Source organism: Bos taurus, chromosome 13 (assembly GCF_002263795.3).
Source record: "Bos taurus isolate L1 Dominette 01449 registration number 42190680 breed Hereford chromosome 13, ARS-UCD2.0, whole genome shotgun sequence".
Lineage (NCBI taxonomy): Eukaryota > Metazoa > Chordata > Mammalia > Artiodactyla > Bovidae > Bos > Bos taurus.
Genome location: NC_037340.1, coordinates 60,288,342 through 60,310,716, shown reverse-complemented (window position 1 = coordinate 60,310,716; position 22,375 = coordinate 60,288,342). Strand labels below are relative to the sequence as shown.

The following is a 22,375-nucleotide window of genomic DNA, read 5'->3' as shown; positions in this document are numbered from 1 at the left end:
CACATCTGCTGTGTGATGTCAGATTCTGGGGGCTGTTTTATAAAGGCTGTCATAACACACATCATGCACCTTATAAACTTAAAGAGTCTGTGAGGATGCAAGAGGGCACACCACTGGACCTGTTTTCTGTTGCTGCTTGGTTACCTCAAGCAGCAGCCTGAAGTGATGCCAATTTACTATCTCACAACTCTTCAGTTAGAAGTTGGACACAGGTCTCATAGAGCTAAATCGCAGTGTCCACAGGGCTGTGTCCTTACACAGGAGAAGAATCCATTTCCGTACTCATTCAGGTTGTCAGCAGAATCAAGTTCCTCGTGGTCACAGCTTCCTGCTTCCTTGATGGCTGTCAGCCAGGGCTGGACTTGGCTCCTCAGTGCCTCTCTTCTTGGTCTTTGCATGTAGGTTTTTCCTGAATCTCAGAGCCAAGACACTTGGCATCTCTCTGACTTCTGCTGGGTCTTTCTTTCCTTTCTCTTCCTTCCTTCTTTCCCTGCTTCCTCCTCCTTCTTTTTCTCCCTCTTTCCTTTTTTTCTTTTATTTTCCTTTCTCTTCCATTCCCTCCATCCTTCCTTCCCTCCTCCCCCTTCCTCCCTTTCTCTCTCCAGCTGTGATGACACATAACACTGTGTAGGTGTAAGGTGTATGACTGTGATGATTTGACACACATATATATTGTAACCTCAATAAGATTAGTCAACACATTCGTCACCTCCAATAGTTACTATTTTGTGTGTGGTGATAATACTTCAGATCCACTCTTTTATTGATGTTCAAGCATATAATACAGTTTTTTGGGGGTTTTTTTTGCCTTTTGTGTGTCTTTTTTGGAAAAACATATTTTCACTTCCTGTGTCCATTCTTAATAGGATTGTTTGGGGGTTTTTTTGCTATTGAAGGGTATGATGCTGTATATTTCTTATTTCTTTCACTGACTCTTTTCTTTTTTAATGTTTATTTTTATTTATTTATTTGATTGCACCAGGTCTTCGTTGTGGCTCGTAGGATCTTCAACCTTCGTTGTGACATGTGGGATTTTTTTTCTTTTCTTCTTTTTTTTTTTTAGTTATGACATGTGAACTCAGTTACAGACTGTGAGATCTAGTTCCCTGACCAGGGATGGCAGGGATGGAACTGGGGCCCCCTGAATTGGGAGCGCAGAGTCCCAGCCACTGAACCACCATGCGGAGTCCCCAGTGAGTCTCTTCTGATTCTCTGTTTTTTAAAGACTTATGTGATTAGATTGGGTCCATTCAAGTAATCCAAAGTAACCACCCTATTTAAGATCTATAACCTTAATTCTATCGGGGGTGTCCTCAGGGATACCCACCCGCTGCCAACCCTAGGCAGAGTCCAGAGTCCTGATCTCATTCTTCCGGGAAATGCCCTTGGTTGGACCATAAAGACATCATGTGACTTGGGTCAGACTTGTAGGGCAGGCCTGAGGTTAAGGGGCATTCAGGGTCTCTAGCAGATATTCTCACAAAGTGGAAGCTTTTTAATGAAAATGACTGAGCGCTCACTGTTTGCAGATGTGAAGCTAATTAATCCTCACCAGAACCCTGAAAGAGCGAGGCTTTTATTGTCCCCATTGTACAGAGGAAGAGACCTAGGAGAGCTGACTTGTGCAAGGTAACTTAAAGGCTGTCAAGGTCACAGGACTCCCAAGGAGGTGGGTGGAAGTGAAACCACAGGGAGGGCTGTCAGATGGAGGTGCCTTTTCCAGTTACCAAGTCACTGCCCTCCCACCTCGTACTTGACAGAATGTACTGCTATGGCTAGCACTGCAGGCTACCCGCTCTTCTGCATCTGCTTCCTGTGTGTGTAATTAATCTTGGAGCGTCTTCCCGTGTCAGTACAGAGAGATGGTCTTTGTGCTCATCTTCCATTCCAGTATCTTTTGTGGGTGGAATGACTAGAAACAATCCAAACGCCCTTGGAAGGGCAAATACAAATAAAAACATTTCTTCCTGGCACCAAAAAGGGAAAGAGACATCCCTGCTCCTTTCTCTTAGAGCATTTACTTTAGAAAACTTGCAAATTTTTTCTCAGATCCTTTTCCCTTGTATATGAGTCTTTTTAAAAAGCTGAATAAGCCTCTTGTCAGTTTTTCTATCCAGGAATGTTTTTCTCAAGGATGGAGGAACTCTCTGTTTGCAATGTAAATATCAGGAAGCCATGCCCCCTTCACCCACACTCCGAGCCAGGTGAGGAGCTTAACTTCAAGGTTTGGCTCCAAGTTCCAATGCCACCTTCATAGAAAGGTATGGATTCTTCTTTCCTGTGGACGAGGACAATTAGCTAACAGACAGCCGCCCCACATGCCAGCTGAGTTCAGGATGACCAACTGTACCATCTAGTTCTCTTTCTTGAGGACAAGTTGTCATTTGAGAACCTGGATATAATGTTAACAGGTTGTGTCTGCTGGGCTTTATAAAAGGGTGGAGTTTCTTTCCACCTCTGCAGTCTCTTTAGCAGTCTGTCCCTGATGTATACCACAATCACATGGAACATATATTCAATAATCAATTTTCTATGTTTTCTGCTTTTGTGGGAGGTTTTTGGATTTGGTGGGAGATTTTTAAAATGTTGTCTCCAACACCTTCAAGTGCCTCTCTACAGAGGGCTGGCTGAAACAAATCTGGCAGCTCCACACAATGGAATACTATGCAGTCATTACAAAGAATGAGAAAACTACATTTTCACTGTTGCGCGAAAATGCAAAGTACACAGTGATTTACTACTCTTTATGTAAAAAGACTCTATATTTGAAATTGTTTACACTTGCATAATCTCTGGAAGAATAAACTAGGAACTAATAAAACTGCTCATGTACGTGTTAAGAGGAACTGGACAGAGCGGGAAGTGGAGAGGGATGGAATTTCTTTTTTGCTAAATATCATTTTATATTTTATGATTTTTGAAATATGTGACTTTATATTATCTATTCAAAATAAAAAGGAGGGGTGGTGGTAAGCAAACAAAACAAACCTGTGAAGAAAAGAAGTCCCAGGATCAGACCTTCTCTAAGCCCTTGATTCTGTTTATTTCTGAGCTCAGCCTTCACTTTAGCACCAACTGAAAGCTGATTATATTGAAACATTTTTTTGGCATTCACGTTGGACTTTCTCTGGAAGAATGACCTTAGTGTAAAAACAAGGAATATCTTTATTTATTTATTTATTTTTAAAAAGATAAAGCCCAAAAACTATCAGGTAGCTAACACACTCCTCCCCATTCTCCTCCTCCCTCCAGTTCAGAGGACTGCCTCCCAGTTCAGAGTCAGCCAGTGAAAGGGGTGGGGGAACTCATGTTCAGAGTCTTGCTGTGGCCCCTCCACCCCAAACCTCTCCTTCTGCCTCTTAGGAGGTCATTTACTCTCCAAGGAGTGAGCCTTCCTGGGTCAGCAGGGGTAACAAGAAAGGGTAGGTGAGGTACAACGTTCCTCCATACTGGGACTCCAGGATGCCTAAAAGAGAGTCCACCGTTAGCCATCTGTTTTCTAGACGCTTCTCTGTGAGAACAGGAGTGGAAAGGATATGGAGAAGGGAACATCTCTTAACCCTTCTAGCCACTTCTAGGCTTTGTTGATTGTCACTCCTGTTATTACTCTTGGTCATCAGATCAGGACATGCTGGGTGCTTCTCCCTTTTATCCCTGTGCCAAACCTATGACATAGGTGCTAATAATTCACATTTTGTGGAAGAGGAAACAGAGGTACATAGCAATAAAGTGACTTCCCCAAGGTCACATGGCTTATAACAGGCGGCTCACCCTCCCAGCTGTTCCCCTTCTAACACCATCCAGCTGGGTGCTGCAGAACCGCTGTCGACGTGAAAAATATTCACAATCTAAAAGTTAAAGAGTTATGTTTTATTCAGCGGGAATTTTTAGGACGTCAAGCCTGGGAGGCAGCATCTCAAGTAATGCCGAGAGAACTGCTCTGAGGAGGTTAGGGGAGGAGCTAGGATACAGGAGTTTGGCCACAAAGGGCAGGTAGTGGAAACATCAATAGATTACTGTTATGAAGGAAAACCAGAAACTGCAAGGTAAGCAATTCAGCGCTTTTCTATGTATTTAGCATGAGTCTGGGCTCACTGAAATCATCCCTCTGACATGCACCTCAGCTATCTGGGGCCAGTATCCTGTGTTTTCACATCCTGAGTTTCCTCAGGGCTCACTGGCTCATGTTGGACACCTGCAATCGCTGGTGGCTGTGATATCCTTTGCTTATTGATATGGTAGAAAATAGTTCATTTCTCACAGTCATCTCTCAAGAGCTAAACGAGATCTGAGGAGCTAGAACAGCAGGCGCTGTGACAGAGTTGGGGTGGGCTGTGCTTTGCATTTCCATGTCCCCTGGGAGGCCCATACTATTCCCCACGTTTCCTGAGAGGAGTTTGTGTTGTACACAAAAGTACTCAGACTCTGCCTCCCTTCTGGTCTACCACTGGCTCTGTGACCTTGGGCACACACCTTGCCTCGAGATGTCCCAGTTTTCAGGAGTTAGTAATGAGGGCGGGGCCTTATGATGGATCACGTCCCTTCAGCTGGTTTAGGCGGAGCACTGCAGGCTGCAGAAGTCAGCGGATGAGAAGAGCCTCAACACGTTGACCAGCGGGAACATGACAACCGCTCCCAGGAGCGAGCCCAGCTGCACCGCCGCCCCGCACCATAGGAGGGCGCTGCGGCTGTGATCGCGCAGGATCACACCCAGCATCACCTTGACGTAGCTCAGACAGCCAGTGAACAGCACCCAAGAAACCACCTGCAGAGACACGTTGGGAGAGATGCTGAGTGAAGGTGACTTTGGGGTGAGCCCCAGGGGCAAAGGGCACCTCTAGGGTGACCTAACATGGCTAAGAGAACCCCATGGAATAGCCTCTAAGTGCAAGGAGAGCTAATGGGGCCCCCTGAGTTGACCTCCCCAAGGATAAAGGAGAACCCAATAGCTTTCTGTCCCCCATGATCAAGTCAGGACTTCCCTGGTAGCTCAGCTGGTAAAGAATCCACCTGCAATGCAAGAGAATCCAGTTCGATTCCTGGGTAGGGAAGATCCCTTAGAGAAGGGATAGGCTACCCACTCCAGTATTCTTGGGCTTCCCTGGTGGGTCAGACAGTAAAAGAATCCACCTGCAATGGGAGAGGCCAGGGTTTGAGCTCTGGGTTGGGAAGATTCCTTGGAGGAGGGCATGGCAACCCAAAGTTGCCTGAAGAATCCCCATGGACAGGGGAGCCTGGTGGGCTACAGTCCATGGAGTCACAAAGAGTCAGACACAGCTGAGCGACTAAGCACAGCACAGCATGATCAAGTCAGGGGCAACTGGGAGAAGGCTACTGCTGCCATACACAGTGGAGAGTGTGGCGTTCATGGGAGAGTCTGCACTGTCACCTTGGACCAGCCAACTAACCTTCTGAAGCCTCTATTCCCCAATGAGAGCATCCCTCCTCCTCCCCACACCCACCTTGAGCTTCCTGAGCAAGTAACCACAAAGCACTTGGTCAGTAAAAGGAGCTGTACTCTGGGTCTCCTAGGCCTTGGCTAGGTAGGGGTTGGGGGTGGATAGCGCCACAGTCCAGACACTCACGATGAGGACTTCTCCACCCCAGTGGCCCTGCATGAAGGGGCAGGGGCTCATCACAGCCATGGCCATGTTGTAGGCTCCGAAGCTGGTCCCGAGCACTGCGAGGACTCCCAGGAATGGCAGAGACCTATGACAGAGTTGGGGGGGTGGGGTGTGATTGGAGGACTGAGAAGCCTGAACATTTGCTCCTACTCTCCCACCCAGCTCGAGCTCCAGGGGGCCACATGGAGTGGTCAGCTTCTCTAGGTTTAGAGGTTAGACCCATGTGGAAACTTCCAGGCTACCCAGTTCAAGTGCATCAGTGAGGTTCCTGAGATCAAGACTGGCACAAGTCATCCTGAGTATTAACAGCAAAGCCCAGCATCCCAGCAGAAGAAACAGAACAGATTCTGGGGCTACACAAGCCTGGTTCAAATCCCAGTTCCTCCTGCAAGACTGGGCCCTAAGCCTCAGTTTCTTCACCTGTGAGATGAGTCTTATGTGGCTGGGAGAATGCAGGGGAGCAGAGTGTGTAGGGCCTGGCCCTGGTTGTGGGCCCACCTGGTAGCAGCTGTTGCTATTTCCTCCTGCAACACCTCGCACCCACTCTAGGAAGTTGGGCAGATGAGTGGGAGGCTTGGATCATGGCACCGTGACTGTAGGGTGTGCTATGCAGCCTCGGGTGACCCTTCTTCCCTCCACCCTCAGCTCTCTGGTCCACAATGTGAGATTTGCATGATCCGTGGGCCCTGGTAGCCGGCTCAGAGGCACTGGTGACCTTCTGTGTAGCCCTCGGTCTGACCACTGAGGACACCATCCTTCATTTGAGGCCTTTTCCCCGGGATCTCCCCATCCACGCTGACAGGTTAGAGTGGAGGGCTGCCTACCTCTAAGGACACTTTCTGTCTCAGGATTCTTGGATTCTGGGACTCTCAGATTCTATATTTCTAACATTCTGGGCATCTCAGAGTCCACAGATCTGCAGCCTCTGGTCTGTTCCCTCAGAGATCTCCAGCTTCGCTCCACAATTTTCAAACCCAAGGGAGAAAACTCAGCTTTCTGGCAAACGGACATCTGTCCAGCTCTCCCATCCTCATGATCCCTCCTTCCCTGGCAGGGGGTGGGGGTGGGGTGGGCAGGACTAGGGGAGGTGGGGATGGCAGGTGGGGATGGGCAGGGCTGAGAGGCAGTAAGGACAGGCAGGGCAGAGGAGAAGGTGGGAGGCAAGGGGGACCTAAAATTTCATGACCCCAAGGTGGGTGTTTCACCTGTGGGGGTCTGAAGCCCCTGCATCAGAACCACTTAGGTTGCTTATTAAAATTTGGAACCCCAGGCTGACTCAATTTGTGTTTTATCAATTTGCTCAGCCATTCTTCTAGAATTACAGCTGTAAGAGGGCCAGTATGGGCCGGAGGCAGGAGGGCAGGACTCAAATCCTGGGAATTAGACATGAGCAAACGCTTTCTTCGAGCCTCAGGGTTTCCATTTGTAAATAGGAGCCTCGCTTCTTGCCTGCTTATTCCTCCTCATGGGCCAGTGGTGGTGAATGTAGACCTGACATGCGCCAGGCACTCACTGCTCTAAAAGCTTTACAAAATTAGCCCCCAGCAACCTAAGAAGAGCTATTATTCTCCCCATTTTCCAGATTAGACTCCTGAGGCCCAGAGAGGCGTCCAGTATCACAGAGCTAGCAAGTGGCAGAGCCGGGACTTGAACACAGGCAGTTGAGCCCCAGACATCGTGTTCTTAACTATCCCACCTCCAGCCTGATAGGTAGGCGCGGTGGATTCTCGGTTCTGACACGAAGTGCACCCCCAACCCGAGCTCTCCAGGGCCAGGTGAGGGCAGACCTGTTAGGCAGAAAAATGGAGAGGAAGCAGGTGAGAGGGCTGGCCATGGAGCTGAGGGTGGCGGACAGGTGGTAGGCCACAGGCCCGTAGGATAGGCAGGAGTAGGTCTGCACCGAGGGCAGCACGCCATTGGTGAGCGCGTTCACAAAGGCCACCAGGACGTAGATGAAAGTCAGGTGGGCCAGGTGCTGGGGGGCCGTCTTCTCCTCCGGAGGGTCCTGGGCCTTGCCGCTCTCCTCGGGGGGACCCAGGTCCTTCCCTTCCTGTGGCCGGATGGAGTTGAGGGTGACCTGAGAGGTGAGGAGGTCTTCTATGGAGGCTTCCCAGCGCTTGGGTTGACGCTGGAGGAAAAAGAAGGAGATGAAGCAGCAGGCCATCATGAAGGAGAGCAGAAGGAAGAAGACCAAGGGCGAGAAGTTGGCGGGCAGGTAACGGCTTTCCAGGTGGATCCCGGAGGGTGCTGTCCCAGCGAGCTTGGACACCAAAGTGCTGCTAGCTCCCTGGGAAAGACAAAACAAGGGCCAGTCAGATCCCTGGGTGATTTTTTTTTTTTTTTTTTTACAAATTGAAGGTTTGTGGCAACCCTATGTTGAGCAAGTCTATTCGTATTTTTTCCAACAGCATTTGCTCACTTCCTGCCTCTGGGTCACATTTTGGTAATTCTTGAATTATTTCAAACCCTCCACTAGCAAAAAAATTGTGACTCACTGAAGGCTCAGATGATAGTTGACTTTTTTTTTTTTTTTTGGCTGCCCCACACAGCTTGTGGGCTCTTCATTGTCTAACCAGGGATTGAACCTAGATCCCCTAAAGTGGAAGCTGAGTTCTAAGCTCTGGATCACCAGGAAATTCCTAGATAGTTAGCACTTTTTATTAATAAAATATTTTAAAATTATGCTATGTACATTGTTTTTTTAGACACAGTGCTATTATACACTCAATAGACAACATATAGCGTAAACATAACTTTTATAGGCACACAAAAAGTTTGTGTGACTTTTTTATTGAGATATTTGCTTTATCGTGGTGGTCTGGAACCAAATCTGCAATTGTCTTCGAGGTCTGTGTGTATACAAGAAATACTAGGCATTATCATTATTATGTAAGTGATGGATAATATACGCACAGCTACTATGGTGAGGATAATATATGCTCACACTGACTCGCTCGCTGGGCAGCAGCACTGGATCTGTATCAGCCTGTGCGTGTCCTCTGACAGCGCCAGTGCAGCCCCCACTTTAAGGAGCGCGGAGGTGTCAGGACAGAAGCTACAGCTCCGCCCACTCAATGCCCTCCAGGGCTGGCAACCGAAAATATGCATATTCAGAGATGGGGCTGGCTTGAGACAGAACAGCCCCACCCAAAGGCACCCTGTGGTGACTGTTTTCAAGAGATATCATGCATCTAGATTTATGTGAAATTTCAAAACATTTGAATGTTATTAACTAATTCAAACTCTCAAAAAAAAAAAAATCTTGCCTGTTATGGTGGCCCAGGCCACCAGTTTGCAATCATTGCTGCACTGCTGCGGTTTGGATCATATCAGACACATATATTGTCCCACATCCAGTGAGAAAGTTTGAAGCTGTAAACACATGGGGTAGCGTCTAAACGTTTATCAACGTCTAAAGTCTGTGGTTCTCAAGCTCGGTTGTACATTAGTGGCACCTGGGGACTTTTCAATAAAGACACGTTCACAATCCCTTATCTGCAACTCTAAAATCCGAAAGGCTCTGAAAGTCAGAATATTTTCGTGACTTGGTTGACAGCAACATTTGAACTGGATATGAAGCTGTTTATAGCCCTCATCTGCCTATGGGGCATGAATGCCCTGGGCTGCGGGCTGTGGGGATCGCTGTGCCCATTGCCGTGTCACAGGCCCTGTCTTAGACGTGGGGTAAGTGTGTTCTACGATCTGAAACTCCAGATTTCAAAATACACCCGACCGCAAGGATTTCAGAGGAGCCCCACCCTAGATATGTGTGTGTCTCAGCAGTGCCCCCAGGTAATCAGAAGTGCTGTTGGGTCAAGAATACAGGTCCACCCAACATCTAGGGAACACCAGCCCTTGGTAAGATCTTTCTTGTGACCAAGGACAGATCTGCAACGACCCTGAGAGATGCCAGATACCTGTGGGCTGTCCATGTTCCTGGTGGTCTCAGGGCTCAGGGTGGTGGCCGATATCTCTGTGACGTTGACGCAGGTGGTGAGACCCGAGCCCTGGGCAAGAGCCACCAGTGCAGGCAGGAGGCCGCTGAGTCCTTCGCCCACAAAGAAGGTGGTGAGGTAGTAGGTGGGCAGCCTGCTCATGAAGGGCAGGAAGGTGACAGAGGAGGTGCAGTCCACCAGGGCCAGGAAGAAGGTGAGGACCAGGAAGGCAATGCTGTGCCGGCTGCCTAGCACCCAGGAAGTGACGTTCCAGAGGAAGGCGAAGAGGGTGCAGGCGATGGTGCCCACCCCCAGCACGGTGAAGACAACGGCCACCTCGGAGAGGCAGCCGGGCCGGAAGTGATGGAGCAGGGTGACCAGCAGGGGGCCGACGTTGGCCAGCTGGATGATCACTGTGAGGTAGGAGGGCAGATACCAGCCCTCCGGTAGCTCTGTCACCAGCAGGGGCAGCTCCACCCAAAGCCCGTTGATGGCCACCCAGGAGCCCATCCCGAACGTGCAGACCAGCAGGTGTATCAGGAAGGCCATGGTGACGTCCGCCTGGGCCGGAGGCAGCTCCCTCCGCAGATCAGCCTGCAGCGTGTCTGATAGAGAAGAGTATCAGTGAGCCATGTCAGGTGCGTCATATAGCAAAAGACGGTGCTTCTGGGCCCAGGGTTTTCTCTTATTATTCCCCTCTCCGTGAACACGTTGGCTTTTTATTAGCAGAAAACATGGACAAATCCCTTTATAACTAACCTTTCAGCAGGGAAAGATTTCCTAATCATGACTCCTAAATCCAGAGTCCACAAAAGAAAAATTTGATACTGAAGGAGGAAACAGAACAGGCTCCATCTTGGGCCTGACTGTGGACTTTGAGCTAAATGCCTAGTATCTATGGAAATGACATACCAACTGGAAAACCAGACCCCCCCCCCCCAGATGGAAGAGCCCCAGGGCTCGTACCTAGACTCTCCCTCACCTAAAAGAATACCCTAATTGTATAACCGAATAGAATCATAAATTTTATTATGCTTACTGGGGTATGATCACAGGCCTATTGATAATTGTCCACTGTTAACTACCTAGGCCTAAGGCATATGAATCATGGGTTAACTTTGATTGTATCTTTCTTTTCCTTTGTTCAGACTAGTTTCAGGGAATTTGGGGAGGTGGGTTTGGGCACGTACATTTAGGGTACATAAGGTTTTCACAAAAACTGATCGGGGTCCTTGGCTAAGAGGAGACTCTGCCTTGGGCCCGCTGGTGTAATAAACTGCACTCCACTATCTGCATTGTTCTTCTGAGTGAGTTTGTTTCCTGGAATGCGTGGCTACAATAATACATTCTACTGCATAAATATTAGAACACACAAAAGCAAGCAAATAAAACAGCCTCTGCAAACAATGACAAAAAAAAATACCAAAAAGAAGATCAAAAGACAGATGATATCCGGGGCGAAAATACTGCAATATAAAGCACAGACAAAAGGTTCATCTTCCTAATATGTCAAGAGTTTTTGCAGATTAAGAACAAAAAGACCCAACAGAGAAGTCGACATAGGATATGAACAGTTCAGAGGGAAAAATACAAGTAAGTCTTAGACCGTCCCCTTCATTCACCATGGGAAATGTCAATCAACAGTGACTCCATTTCTCACTGTGAGATTGTTCCAAAGCCATGAGTTATACACGAGGTTACTATTGCTTGCAGTCTTGTTGATAACAGCAAAACATAAGAGACAACCTTTGTGCCATTCACAGAAGAGAGGCTAGTGGAAGAGATGATGGCCTGTTGGAATAGCACACACCTGTTACAAAGAGAGGGAGGTGGGAGAGCTCACTGGTTGGTGGATGGTGACAGGCCTCAAGGCTGAGTGGATAAGTGAACAACATCAAGGTAGGTGCACAGTGTATGGTCTTTTGGACTTAGGGGAAGAGGAGGAAGAATATGTTCTCTGTATTTGCGCAAAGCAGACTTTGAAGGACACATAGAAACTGCTGGGATGTTTGCAGCATCTCAGTGTAGATCTTTTTATATAATTTTGATTTGTGAACCATGTAAACACAGCACACTATCTGTTACAAAAATGTGGTTATCTGATATAAAATTCCAGTCTGGAGTTCTTCTTCTCAAATTATAGAGCTCCATCTCTGGACAGGCCCTTGGAGACCGCCTGGCTGTAGCCCTCTAGAGCCATGCTGTGACCTGTTTAAGTAAAGTGAAGTGAAAGTCGCTCAGTCGTGTCTGACTCTTTGCAACCCCATGGACTATACAGTTCATGGGATTCTCCAGGCCAGAATACTGGAGTGGGTAGCTGTTCCCTTCTCCAGGGGATCTTCCCAACCCAGGAGTCAAACCCAGGTCTCCTGCATTGCAGGCTGATTCTTCACCAACTGAGCCGCTAGGGAAGCCCAAGAATACTGGAGTGGGTAGCCTATCCTTTTTTTACTACCTTCCCAATTACCTGTGTCACACCACCTGTGCTGTTACCCTCAGTCTAAGAAAAAACAGTGGAGAGGGTTTGTCAACTGAAAAAAAAAATCAGCATCTCACAACATAAGAGCAGTGAGTTTCAGCTTTATTCAGGGACCTATGCAGGAAAGCTATGATCAACATAGACAGCATATTAAAGAGTAGAGAGACCACTTTGCCAGCCAAGGTCCATCTAGTCAAAGCTATGGTTTTCCAGTAGTCATGTACAGATATTAGAGTTGGACCATAAAGAAGGCTGAACACCGAAGAATTGATGCTTTCAAATTGTGGTGCTGGAGAAGACTCTTGAGAATCCCTTGGACAGCAAGGAGATTAAACCAGTCAATCTTAAAGGAAATCAGTCCTGATATTCATTGGAAGGACTGATGCTAAGCTGAAGCTCCAGTACTTTGGTCACCTGATGCAAAAAGCCAACTCACTGGAAAAGACCCTGATGCTAGGAAAGACTGAAAGCAGGAGAAAAGGGGGCGACAGAGGATGAGATGGCTGAATGGCATCAATGACTCAATGGACATGAGTCATTTGAGCAAACTCTAGGAGATGAAGGACTGGGAAGCCTGGCATGCTGCAGTCCATAGAGTCCCAGAGTCGGAACAACTGAGCGGCTAAGCAACAGCAATGTGAAGATTATAGCCAGGAAGACAGCCTCTCAGGTCTGAGGAACTGCTCCAGAGAGGTAAGGGAGGAGCCAGGATATATATGAATTTGTTGTTGGGAGTTACATGTGGTCATACATAAGTCTAGGTAAAAGATTAATGCCAGTCACACACCCACAGACACAGACACAAACTCAGCTCAAGTTAATGATTTTAGTGCTTTTCAATGTAAGGGAAGATACATGATGTCTGGGTCACTGGAATAATTCTTTCTTTGGTTTGCATCTTAACTGTCTGGGGGCTGTATATCTGAAACAGAATGCTTCATGCTGAATGCTTTTCCATCCTGAATGCCCCTCAGGAAGCACTGACGGTCAACTGCTGTGGGTTCCAACTTAATCCTTGTAGAGATGGGATGTCAGGCAACATTCTTTGTTCACAGAGTTGAGTGAGTAACTGGAGGCAGCTGCCTGAACTTGAAGCCAGGTCTGCCTCTGAGCTTACTGAATGATTTGGGGTGACTGAGTTTGCCTCCCTCTACCTCATTTCCCCTCTCTGTAAATCGACCTCATGGTTTGTAATGAGATGCAACGTTAAGGAGTATATATTGTCTTAACGGTACCTGGCGCATAGAAAGCGCTCACTAAGGGTTTGCTGTTATAGTTATTACTTTTTTCTAATTTGCACGAAAATTAACATATGAATATTAAAATTACTAAAGGAAAAAAAGAAAGTTCCCCTGGAGGTACTGCCTGAAATCACAGCTGGCATAGGTACCATTTTGGAGAGAAATGTTGACTGGTCCAATCACATCCTTTTTACAGATGGGGAATGGGGTGGGGTCTGGGGGGGTGGAGGGCCTCTCCGGAGGCTGGTGTTGCAGAGGCTGGGTCCTCTGAAGCAGATGGCTCCACTCACCTCTCCCCAGGACCCTGATCTCTTGGTTCTGCTCAACTCACATGGTCAGCCTTTAACTCCTTGTCTCTCTTCTAGAGCATGCTGGGGCAGCCCCTGTGGGGTGGAACTTCCTCTCCAGGTTCCCGTACATAGAGCTGACTCTCCAACCCCAGACTCTCTTCCTCTGAAACCCAATCCTCCCTGGGAGGTGGAATGCAGCCAGACCTGCTTTCAGTCCCATTTCACCACCTCCTGTCTGGGGGCCTTAGGTGAGTCAGTAAAGCTCTGTTTCCTCACCAGCAAGCTGGCCCCACTGACAGCCCAGGTCAAGCCCTGGCTCTGGGCGTGCCCAGAGGACCCACACAGAGAGGGCAAACTTCTGTCTTAGCCTGGCTGGGGCACCATCTTCACACCCATCTGCATCTCAGCTTTCTGCAGGACTCTGCCCCTCAGGAAACCTCCACTGGCTGCCGGCCCCAGGCCCCAGGCCCCTCCATTCAGGGTTTTCCTGGAGTGGGTGTGTCCTGGTACATTTGCCAGGGAGACTGAAACCCCTGGAGGGCAGGGGCTGCTTTGGAATCTCGCATTCTGACAGTGGTGGAAGAGCCTTTACAGATGACCTAGCTCCAGTTTGTGAACTGGTAACTCACTGGCTGCAGGCAAGCAGCAGATGTGTTATTTTGACGTGGGGTGAGTTGTAAATAATTAGTTACTGACGTCTGCAAGTCAGAAAGGATTTGGCAAACAAAACTCAGGATTTCTGGCTTCTCCTGAATATTCTGGAAGACAACACCAGGTCAGCTTGCCTACATGGCAACAATCACCCTTGGCCCTCCTTAACTTAGGGCACCCACCCGGGACCCTCCAAGCCTGATACACTGCAAACCCTGGTCAAGCCTAGCCCTCATTTTTGAGAGCAAGATGTGGCTTGCCCTGGATCCCGTCCTAGTAGGGGGCAAGGTGTGGGCTGGGATCCAACCTTGGGCCTCTCTCTCAGATCTGGACTCAGGTCACTGCCTCCAGCCACCTTACTGCTCTTGCTGCACTAGTGTCTAGAGGCAGACGTCTGGCCTCAAATCCTGGCTTCAACCTTGAACTAATTGGCTTAACTTCTGGTGTCTGATTTCTCTTACACAAAATGGGAGGCTCCCAGTACCAACATCAGAGTTGTTATGACTATGAAACCTGCAAAATGCTCACTGATGCCTGATACTTCGTATGTGTACATGTTAATGATCACAATTACCATTTCAAAAAATGTGGCAATTGCATTTAAAAACACAGTTATCCTGAACACTTCCTGATACCACAATACACGTCATTTCTGAAGGCAGAATTTTGTCATCACTTCCCTCTAAACAATCAACAAGCAGGGATTTTTAGTCACCTGCTTTGTGCCCAGTGCTGTGAGGGGTGCAAGCAGAAAAGACACAGGGGCTATCCCCAGAGAAAAGTGTGAGGAAGAGGTGGGTGGGCGGCAGGACCCAGATGCATCATGGGCCAAAGCAGAGGCAGAGCTACAGGTAGAGGGGAGGGAGCAGTGGCTGGGGCTGGATGGAAAGGCAAGGTTCCCGCCCTACATTGGCCAAGGCAGGTAACTCACGGGCTGCAAAACAGAGGCAGTGTTGCCCCAGAGGATCAGTGGAGTGGAGGAGGGAAAAGACCTCTTTCAAAAGCCAGCAGTTCATCATAGCTTCTTAGCAGCTCACTGTACTGTCCAAGGAGACCCAGAAATAGGTGCTGGCTGTTCACTCCAACCTGAGACCACAACCTGTTATACAGCAGGCAGAATCTCATTGAAAAAAAGCTGACCCCCATCAGCTCCGGTAGAGTTCTGCCTAGGATGAGTGAAACACTTTGGAAGGAAAGAAAAGATGGAGCATTGATACTCCAAGACCAAGGTTACTAGCTGCTTCCCACCAGCCACTCTTCCTTCTTTCATTATTACCAAGACTAGATTTTTGTCTGGACAAATGGCCACTGAGCTAAAGGACTACATTTTCCAACTTCCTTTGTAGCTGGACATGGCTCTTGAATTAAGACCAGGCCAATGAGGTTGTAGGGGCTTCCCTTGTAGCTCAGTCGGTAAAGAATCTGCCTGCAGTGCAGGAGACCGGGGTTCGATCCCTGGGGTGGGAAGATGCCCTGGAGAAGGAAATGGCAACCCACTCCAGTATCCTTGCCTGGAAAATCTCATGGACAGAGGAGCCTGGTGGGATGCAGTCCATGGGGTCGCAAAGAGTTGGGCACGACTGAGTGGCTAACACTAACACTAATGAGGGTGTAAGAGACTTTGAAAAAATCTCCTTAAAGGAAATGTGCTCTTTTGCTCTTCCTCCTCCTGCTGTCTGGAATTTAGATGTGATAGGCAGAATGCCAGCAGCCATTTTGCACAAATGGGAGATGGTGTTGGGGCTAGACAGAGACTAGACCCCCTCTCAGGCATAGAACTGCCATACCAGCCCTGTTTTGTCCCCTGCTGGGCTATTTTGCTTGTTTTTTTTTTTTTTTTAACTTTTATTTTGTACTGGGATACAGCTGATTAACAATGATTTGACAATTTCAGGTGAACAGTGAAAGCATTCGCTCATACCATTTTGCTTGTTTAGTGTTGTTATCAATAAGCTTCTACATTGTTTAAGCCACTCTTATTTTTTATAAATAGCAAAACACTGGCTAATTGGGCAGAGATATATGTTCAAGAATGTGCACTGACCAGTGATGGTAAGCAAAAACTAATGAATACATTGATCTCATTTACTATTAATGCCCTGACTCAGAAACTCAGGTCCTGCCTCAATTAGGATCTGATCAAAACCCAAAATCAAACGAAATGAGTTGTTGAGACACACCTTAAAGAGATACCAAAAGGAACAGGTTAGGAGTAAGTGTGGGGCGAAGGTCTTCCAGAAAAAAATGCAGGGAAAGAGAGAGGGACACGGAGGGAGGGAGCGGTAACTCTCACTATGGAATCTGATAGCAAAAATCAAAAGTGTAAACTGAGACTCAGTTTATATTGATAAAGACTGATTCATAATCGAGTCAAAACAGTAGTGAATATCTGTATTCTGAATAACTTTCTCCAGAAGCCTCAGACATGCTAGGAGAGACGGACAGAAGAATAGTAAATGGTGGGGTCTGACTCACTGTTTCAGGCCTTGAGAGCAGAAGAAGGTGTAAAATAAGCAAGGATATAGAGGAGGCAATAAGTGGTATGCCTATTAAGGAGTAATAAGTAAATAATTAAAGGGAGGAGGGGAATTGGCAGAAGATGGTTACCTTTTTATCACCTGAACAGCTATAAAACTATGAGGTCAGCAACCTGGCCAGTTACACATTTACAAATAAGTAGTTTTCCTACATAGAACCAGTAAGAACATAAGATAGGGTAGTCATTTGGGGAAAATAAATAAAGCTGAATCTCTTTCTTATCTCTTACCCAGTCCCCGCTCCATCAAAAGAAAATCAATTTCAGCTGTACCAAATGTTTGAATATTTTTTAAAATTAAAAACCTCATAAAAATACTCCAAAGAACATATACACAGAAGGAACAGCTTGTGCAAAGGTCCTGGGGCAGCCTAGGCCAGTGTGGCTGAAACAGTGGGCTTAATGGGGAGCAGAGGGCAGACTGGGGAGGTAAGGGGCCTGAATTTTATTTATGTGCAATGGGTCCCATGCACTGAGAGCCCCAGTCCCCATGGCCCACAGAGATGAGTTCTCTGGGTCCTGAGGCAGGCAGCTGTATACTTTGAGGGAAGTGATTTGGCTCTACAAATCTCTATTTGGAAAAAAGTCATGGTGGTGTTATGGCCCAGCGTGACCCATCTCCTTTATGGCTCCCCTGCCTTGGCTTATTCCCAGGAGCCACACTAAGTGCCATGTGCTTCTGGAGCATCAATGGCAGTGGACGGCGGATGTCCTGGGCAGAGGTACCTGCCAATGCCGAGGCTGGGTGGCTTCAGAGATCTCAGGAGTGGCTCAAAGAGTGCTGGGGATACTGTTTAAAAGTGCATATCTCTGTTATCTGTTTTACAGTGGCTTTGCAGTTCTTGTTCATTCATTTACCCGGTATTCACTGGATACTTGCTATGTGCTGGACACAATCTCTGCTCTCAGGAAAGTGTGGGATGAAACAGTCGCTAAGCAAAGTAGGAACATCGAGCTAGTCAGCTGGTGATAAGGGCTGTGGAGGGAAGGAGCTGTCAGGGGGAGCAGGCAGTCGGGGAGGGCAGCTGGCAGAGGGAACCTGAAGGAAGCCTGGGAGTGAGCCATGTCAGGCGAAAGAGTAGTGGGGGGAGGGGACAGCAAGTGCAAAGGCCCTGGGGTGGGGCCTCACTTGTCCGCTCAGCCAGAAACAGGTCTTGGTGTGGAAAGCACAGCCAGGAGGCTGATGTGGCTATCGCAGGTCCCAGGGGGAGGAACTGGCCAGGTCACATGGGGCCCTGTAGGCAAGAGTTTGGAGGTTTCCTCTGAGTCAAAAATCTCCCCTGCTGGGCCAGCTCTAATTTCACTTTAGATAGAATCATGCTGGCTGTTGTGAGGACAGTAATGGAGAACCAGGGTGGAATCAGGGATGAAGCCTGTTAACCCCTTAGAAAGCTGGTGCAGTTGTCAAGGGGGAAAAGATAAAAACAGTGCTAAGAGTAACAGCTAGAACAATGGCCGCCATTTCTTACTGCTTGTCTCCCCAGGCCCAGCGTTAAGCACTTTACACACATTATCTGTCAAGTCCTCTCAACAATCCTGGAGGAAGCGTGGTAATTGTCTACATTTAATATAATAGATGAGGAAACCGAGGCTCAGAGAGGGAAAGTCATTTGCTGAGGTCACACAGCTAGTCAACTGAGAGCTGAGGTTTGAGCCCAGGTATATCTGTGGACCCAGCCCTCTTAAGCAGCGTGAGGAGGGCCCTGGAGGGGAGGGGGTTAGAGACCAGCTTCAGGGGCCAAGCTGAGCAGGATCCCTTTCCACTCACCTCTAGCCTCCCGAAGCACTTGGGCTGGAAAAGGGAGAGACATGTGATCCAGGCCCTGGACAAACCTGGGAGAGACTCCAAACACATCTGTTTCCCAGGCCCTTTGGCGACTGCGGGAAACCAGAAACCTAAGGCTTCAAATGAGACCCTTGACTTTCTCCTACAGCAGGTGGGCAAACACAGTGAAGCCAGAAGGACAGCCTCAGACAAAGGTGTCTCTTTCCTTCAGATTCTTGCATGAAAAGCTGTGTCCCAGGCCCAAGGGAGTGAAGGGAGTAGGGGTCAGGGGCCAGCACACCCCCACTGGCAGGAAGGGCCTTGTCCAGCCTTGACCATCAGAGCCCAAGCCTCTAAGCTTGCACTGACCTGCTCTCTGCTCTCTTCTTTATGGCATCACTGGGCATCAGCTCAAGGACGGGAGTTTCTGTGTCTATCTGTCGAGTGCTGCTTTCTCCCATGCGAGCCTGGCCCTGTCCTCTCTCCCAGTGTCCAGATGGCCACCTGGTTTGCGAACCTGCCTGCCTCAGCCGTGGGGGTTAAGTCAGCCAGGGCAGCTCGGACAGTGCCAGCTGACAGCATGGGCGCTGGCCACACACCGCTCCCAGACAAGGGTCTGAGTCAATATTACCCCAGGTTCCAGACTCCTAATAAGACTAGAGGGGTGAGGATGTGGTCCGGGCAGGAGTGAGATGGTATTGAGTGAACAGAACAGGGAGATAGAGACAGTTAAAAAAAAACCTAGAGGAAGAGGTGGAGACAAAAAGACAGAAACTGAGACATAGAAGGAAAGAAAGAATCAAAAGCTAGAAGCAGAAGCAGGCAGAAAGAAAGACAGAGGCAGGCCAAAGGCAGAGGTTGCAGTGAGCAGGAGGTGGAGGCAGGGGAGAGGCCGGGTGTGCTGGAGGCCTGGCCCGGGTCAGCCACCGCCCTGGCGCCCTGTGTCCACGTGCATCCAGAGGCCTTCACTTGTCCTCTCCACCGGCTCCCCTGAGCCTCATCCCATCTCTGCATTCCTGTCTCACAGACGTGGAGGAACCAGGCCCAGGGAGGAAGCAGTGCTTGCCTGCCCCCTGTCCACCCCCTGCTCAGCCAGGCTTGTGCTTACCGGCTGTGCGTTGTCAAGCCAGCTGCTCGCGCTCTCTGGGTCTTGGAGTCTCCAAAGGGTCTAAAGATGCCTGGGCTTTTAGGGCTTTGCTTCAGGGAGGAAGCGAGAAGATAATGGGAGCGCAGCCAGCCAATGTGGACCATGAGTTCCCTTCCTCCCTCACCCCTCTCCCAAGCCCTGGAAGGGCTTCAGCCCTCCCACGGGGCTGACCTTGGCTGGGTTCTCCTCCCCTCAATGCCCATCCCAACCTCCGGTCCTGGTGCCAGGCAGGGGAGACTCCGGCCCCCACCTGGCAGGAGCAGCTGTCTAGATGTCCCAGTGGCATGGAGATGCAGCCGGGCAGAGGTCTGTAGGGGCCCACTCGTTTGGCCTGGGGAGGGGGCGGGTCTGGAGTCCACCCAGCCGGCTCAGGTTGCCCCAACTCCAACCGGACCAACTCCAACAGGGGAGGAGGCCCTTTTTCCCTCCTATCCCTTGGCCTCTGAGCCAGCAGCTGAAATTAGGGGAAAGGCCGTGGGGCACCCGCATCCCCAGACTAGTGCCCCCACCTCGGTGCCCAGTGATCCTTGCCAGGGACTGGCCCCTGGTACTTGCTGCTCTGCCCTTAGCAGACCTGAGCTGCCTGCCAGGCTCTGCTGGCTTACCTGCTGGTCCTGTTCTCAGGCGGCTCTGCATGGGAGGGGCCAGAGGCAGCCAGGTTAGTATTAACCGGTCCCCGCCCCAAGGAGGGGGAAAGGCGGGGGGATGGTGGGTGGGGCTCACCAAGAGCCTACTGTGTGTCTGGAACCTGTCCATGAGCTGATTCTGATGACCCTGATGAGTCAATTTAACGATAAAAGGCTCACATTAGCCAGCGTTTTGACCCCAGAAGACAAAAGACCTGCCCAAGCATTGGCTCTGGCCTCACCATCTGGTCAGCTGTGGTGCTGGAGAAGACTCTTGAGAGTCCCTTGGATAGCAAGAAGATCAAAACAGTCAATCCTAAAGGAAATCAACCCTGAATATTCTTTGGAAGGACTGATGCTGAAGCTGAATCTCCAATATTTTGGCCACCTGATGTGAAGAGCCGACTCATTAGAAAAGATCCTGATGTTGGGAAAGATTGAAGCTGGAGGAGAAGAGGGAGACAGAGGATGAGATGGTTGGATGGTGTCATCGACTCAATGGACATGAACTTGGGCAAACTCCAGAAGATGGTGAAGGACAGAGAAGCCTGGCGTGCTGCAGTCCACAGGGTCGCAAAGAGTCGGACACGACTGAGTGACTGATTGAACAACAACAAATTCCCTACGAGCAGGAATAGCACTCCCTGAAGCAGAAATTCCTGGTTCAAATACCAGTGCTTAAGGATGACACCTGGAAAGTGGGGATAATAATAGTGTCCTCCTTGTGGAACAGAAGTCCTAACAGCCAGGGTGTGCTGAGAGGACTCTGTGCCAGGCCCTGAGCTTGACATGGGTTAATATGTTTGATTTCCACCACAGGCTTTGAGGAGATATGACTACTCTCCCTCTAGAGATAAGGCAACAGAGGCCCAGAGAGGTCAAGAGTCTGGCTGAGCCGGGATCTGATGCCTACTGTCAAATGCTGCTGCTGCTGCTGCTAAGTCGCTTCAGTTGTGTCCGACTCTGTGCAACCCCATAGACAGCAGCCCACCAGGCTCCCCCGTCCCTGGGATTCTCCAGGCAAGAACACTGGAGTGGGTTGCCATTTCCTTCCCCAATGCCTGAAAGTGAAAAGTGAAAGTGAAGTCGCTCAGTCATGTCCGACTCCTAGCGACCCCATGGACTGCAGCCTACCAGGCTCCTCCGTCCATAGGATTTTCCAGGCAAGAGTACTGGAGTGGGGTGCCATTGCCTTCTCTGACAAATGTTACTCTGACAAGTAGTAGGAGTGCTGTGCTGTGCTTAGTCGCTCAGTCATGTCTGACTCTTTGCGACCCCATGGACTGTAGCCTGCCAGGCTCCTCTGTCCATGGGGATTATCCAGGCAAGAATACTGGAGTGGGTTGCCATGCCCTCCTCCAGGAGAATCTTCCCAACCCAGGGATTGAACCCAGGTCTCCCGCATTGCAGGCAGATTCTTTTGCTGTCTGACCCACCAGGGAAGCCCAAGAACACTGGAGTGGGTAGCCTGTCCCTTCTTGAAGCCCGAGAATACTGGAGTGGATACTCTATCCCTTCTCCTCGGGATCTTCCGGACCTAGGAATTGAACTGGAGTCTCCTGCATTGCAGGCGGATTCTTTACCAACTGAGCTACCAGGAAAGACCAGTAATAGTTCACATCCAGTTAAACCTTTCAGTAATCCGAGGCAGGTGCTACTTTTATTCCCTACATTATAGATGGAGAAACTGATGCTCAAAGAGGTTAAGTGACTCACTCAAGGCCAGTAAGTGCAGAGTCAGGATTCGAGCCCAGATGTAAACTGGCCCAGTGCGAAATAAATCTCACAGGGCTTGGCACCTAGTAACTGCTCACTGCGTGAAGACTTCTACGAATAATTCTGGCTTGCTTTCTGCCTTATTCTCTGACACAGATAATCACTTGATAAGTAATCACTCCCCTAGGAAATGCTTGGGGTGGGAGGTGAGCAGACCCCAGGGGAAGAGACTGGACCCTTCTCTCAGCTGGCAGGGGCTCAGGAAGTGTTCAACCCAACTCTGGGTTGCAGAGACACAAGAATTTGGCCCCTGCAGGAGCCTGAAATGCCTGTCCTCTTTCCCAGTGATGGCCCCTCATGACTCC

General features: G+C 49.2%; 1 protein-coding gene across 1 annotated transcript; it reads right to left on the bottom strand.

Moving 5' to 3' along the window:
* Positions 1-3,850: 3,850 nt before the first annotated feature.
* On the bottom strand, positions 3,851-19,749 carry SLC52A3 (solute carrier family 52 member 3). Its single transcript, NM_001014864.1, is given in 5 exon segments — positions 3,851-4,765; positions 5,586-5,709; positions 7,412-7,911; positions 9,542-10,164; positions 19,630-19,749. Coding segments are annotated over 4 exon segments (1,404 nt in total). The 5' UTR covers positions 10,109-10,164; positions 19,630-19,749; the 3' UTR covers positions 3,851-4,552.
* Between the last annotated feature and the right edge of the window lie 2,626 nt (positions 19,750-22,375).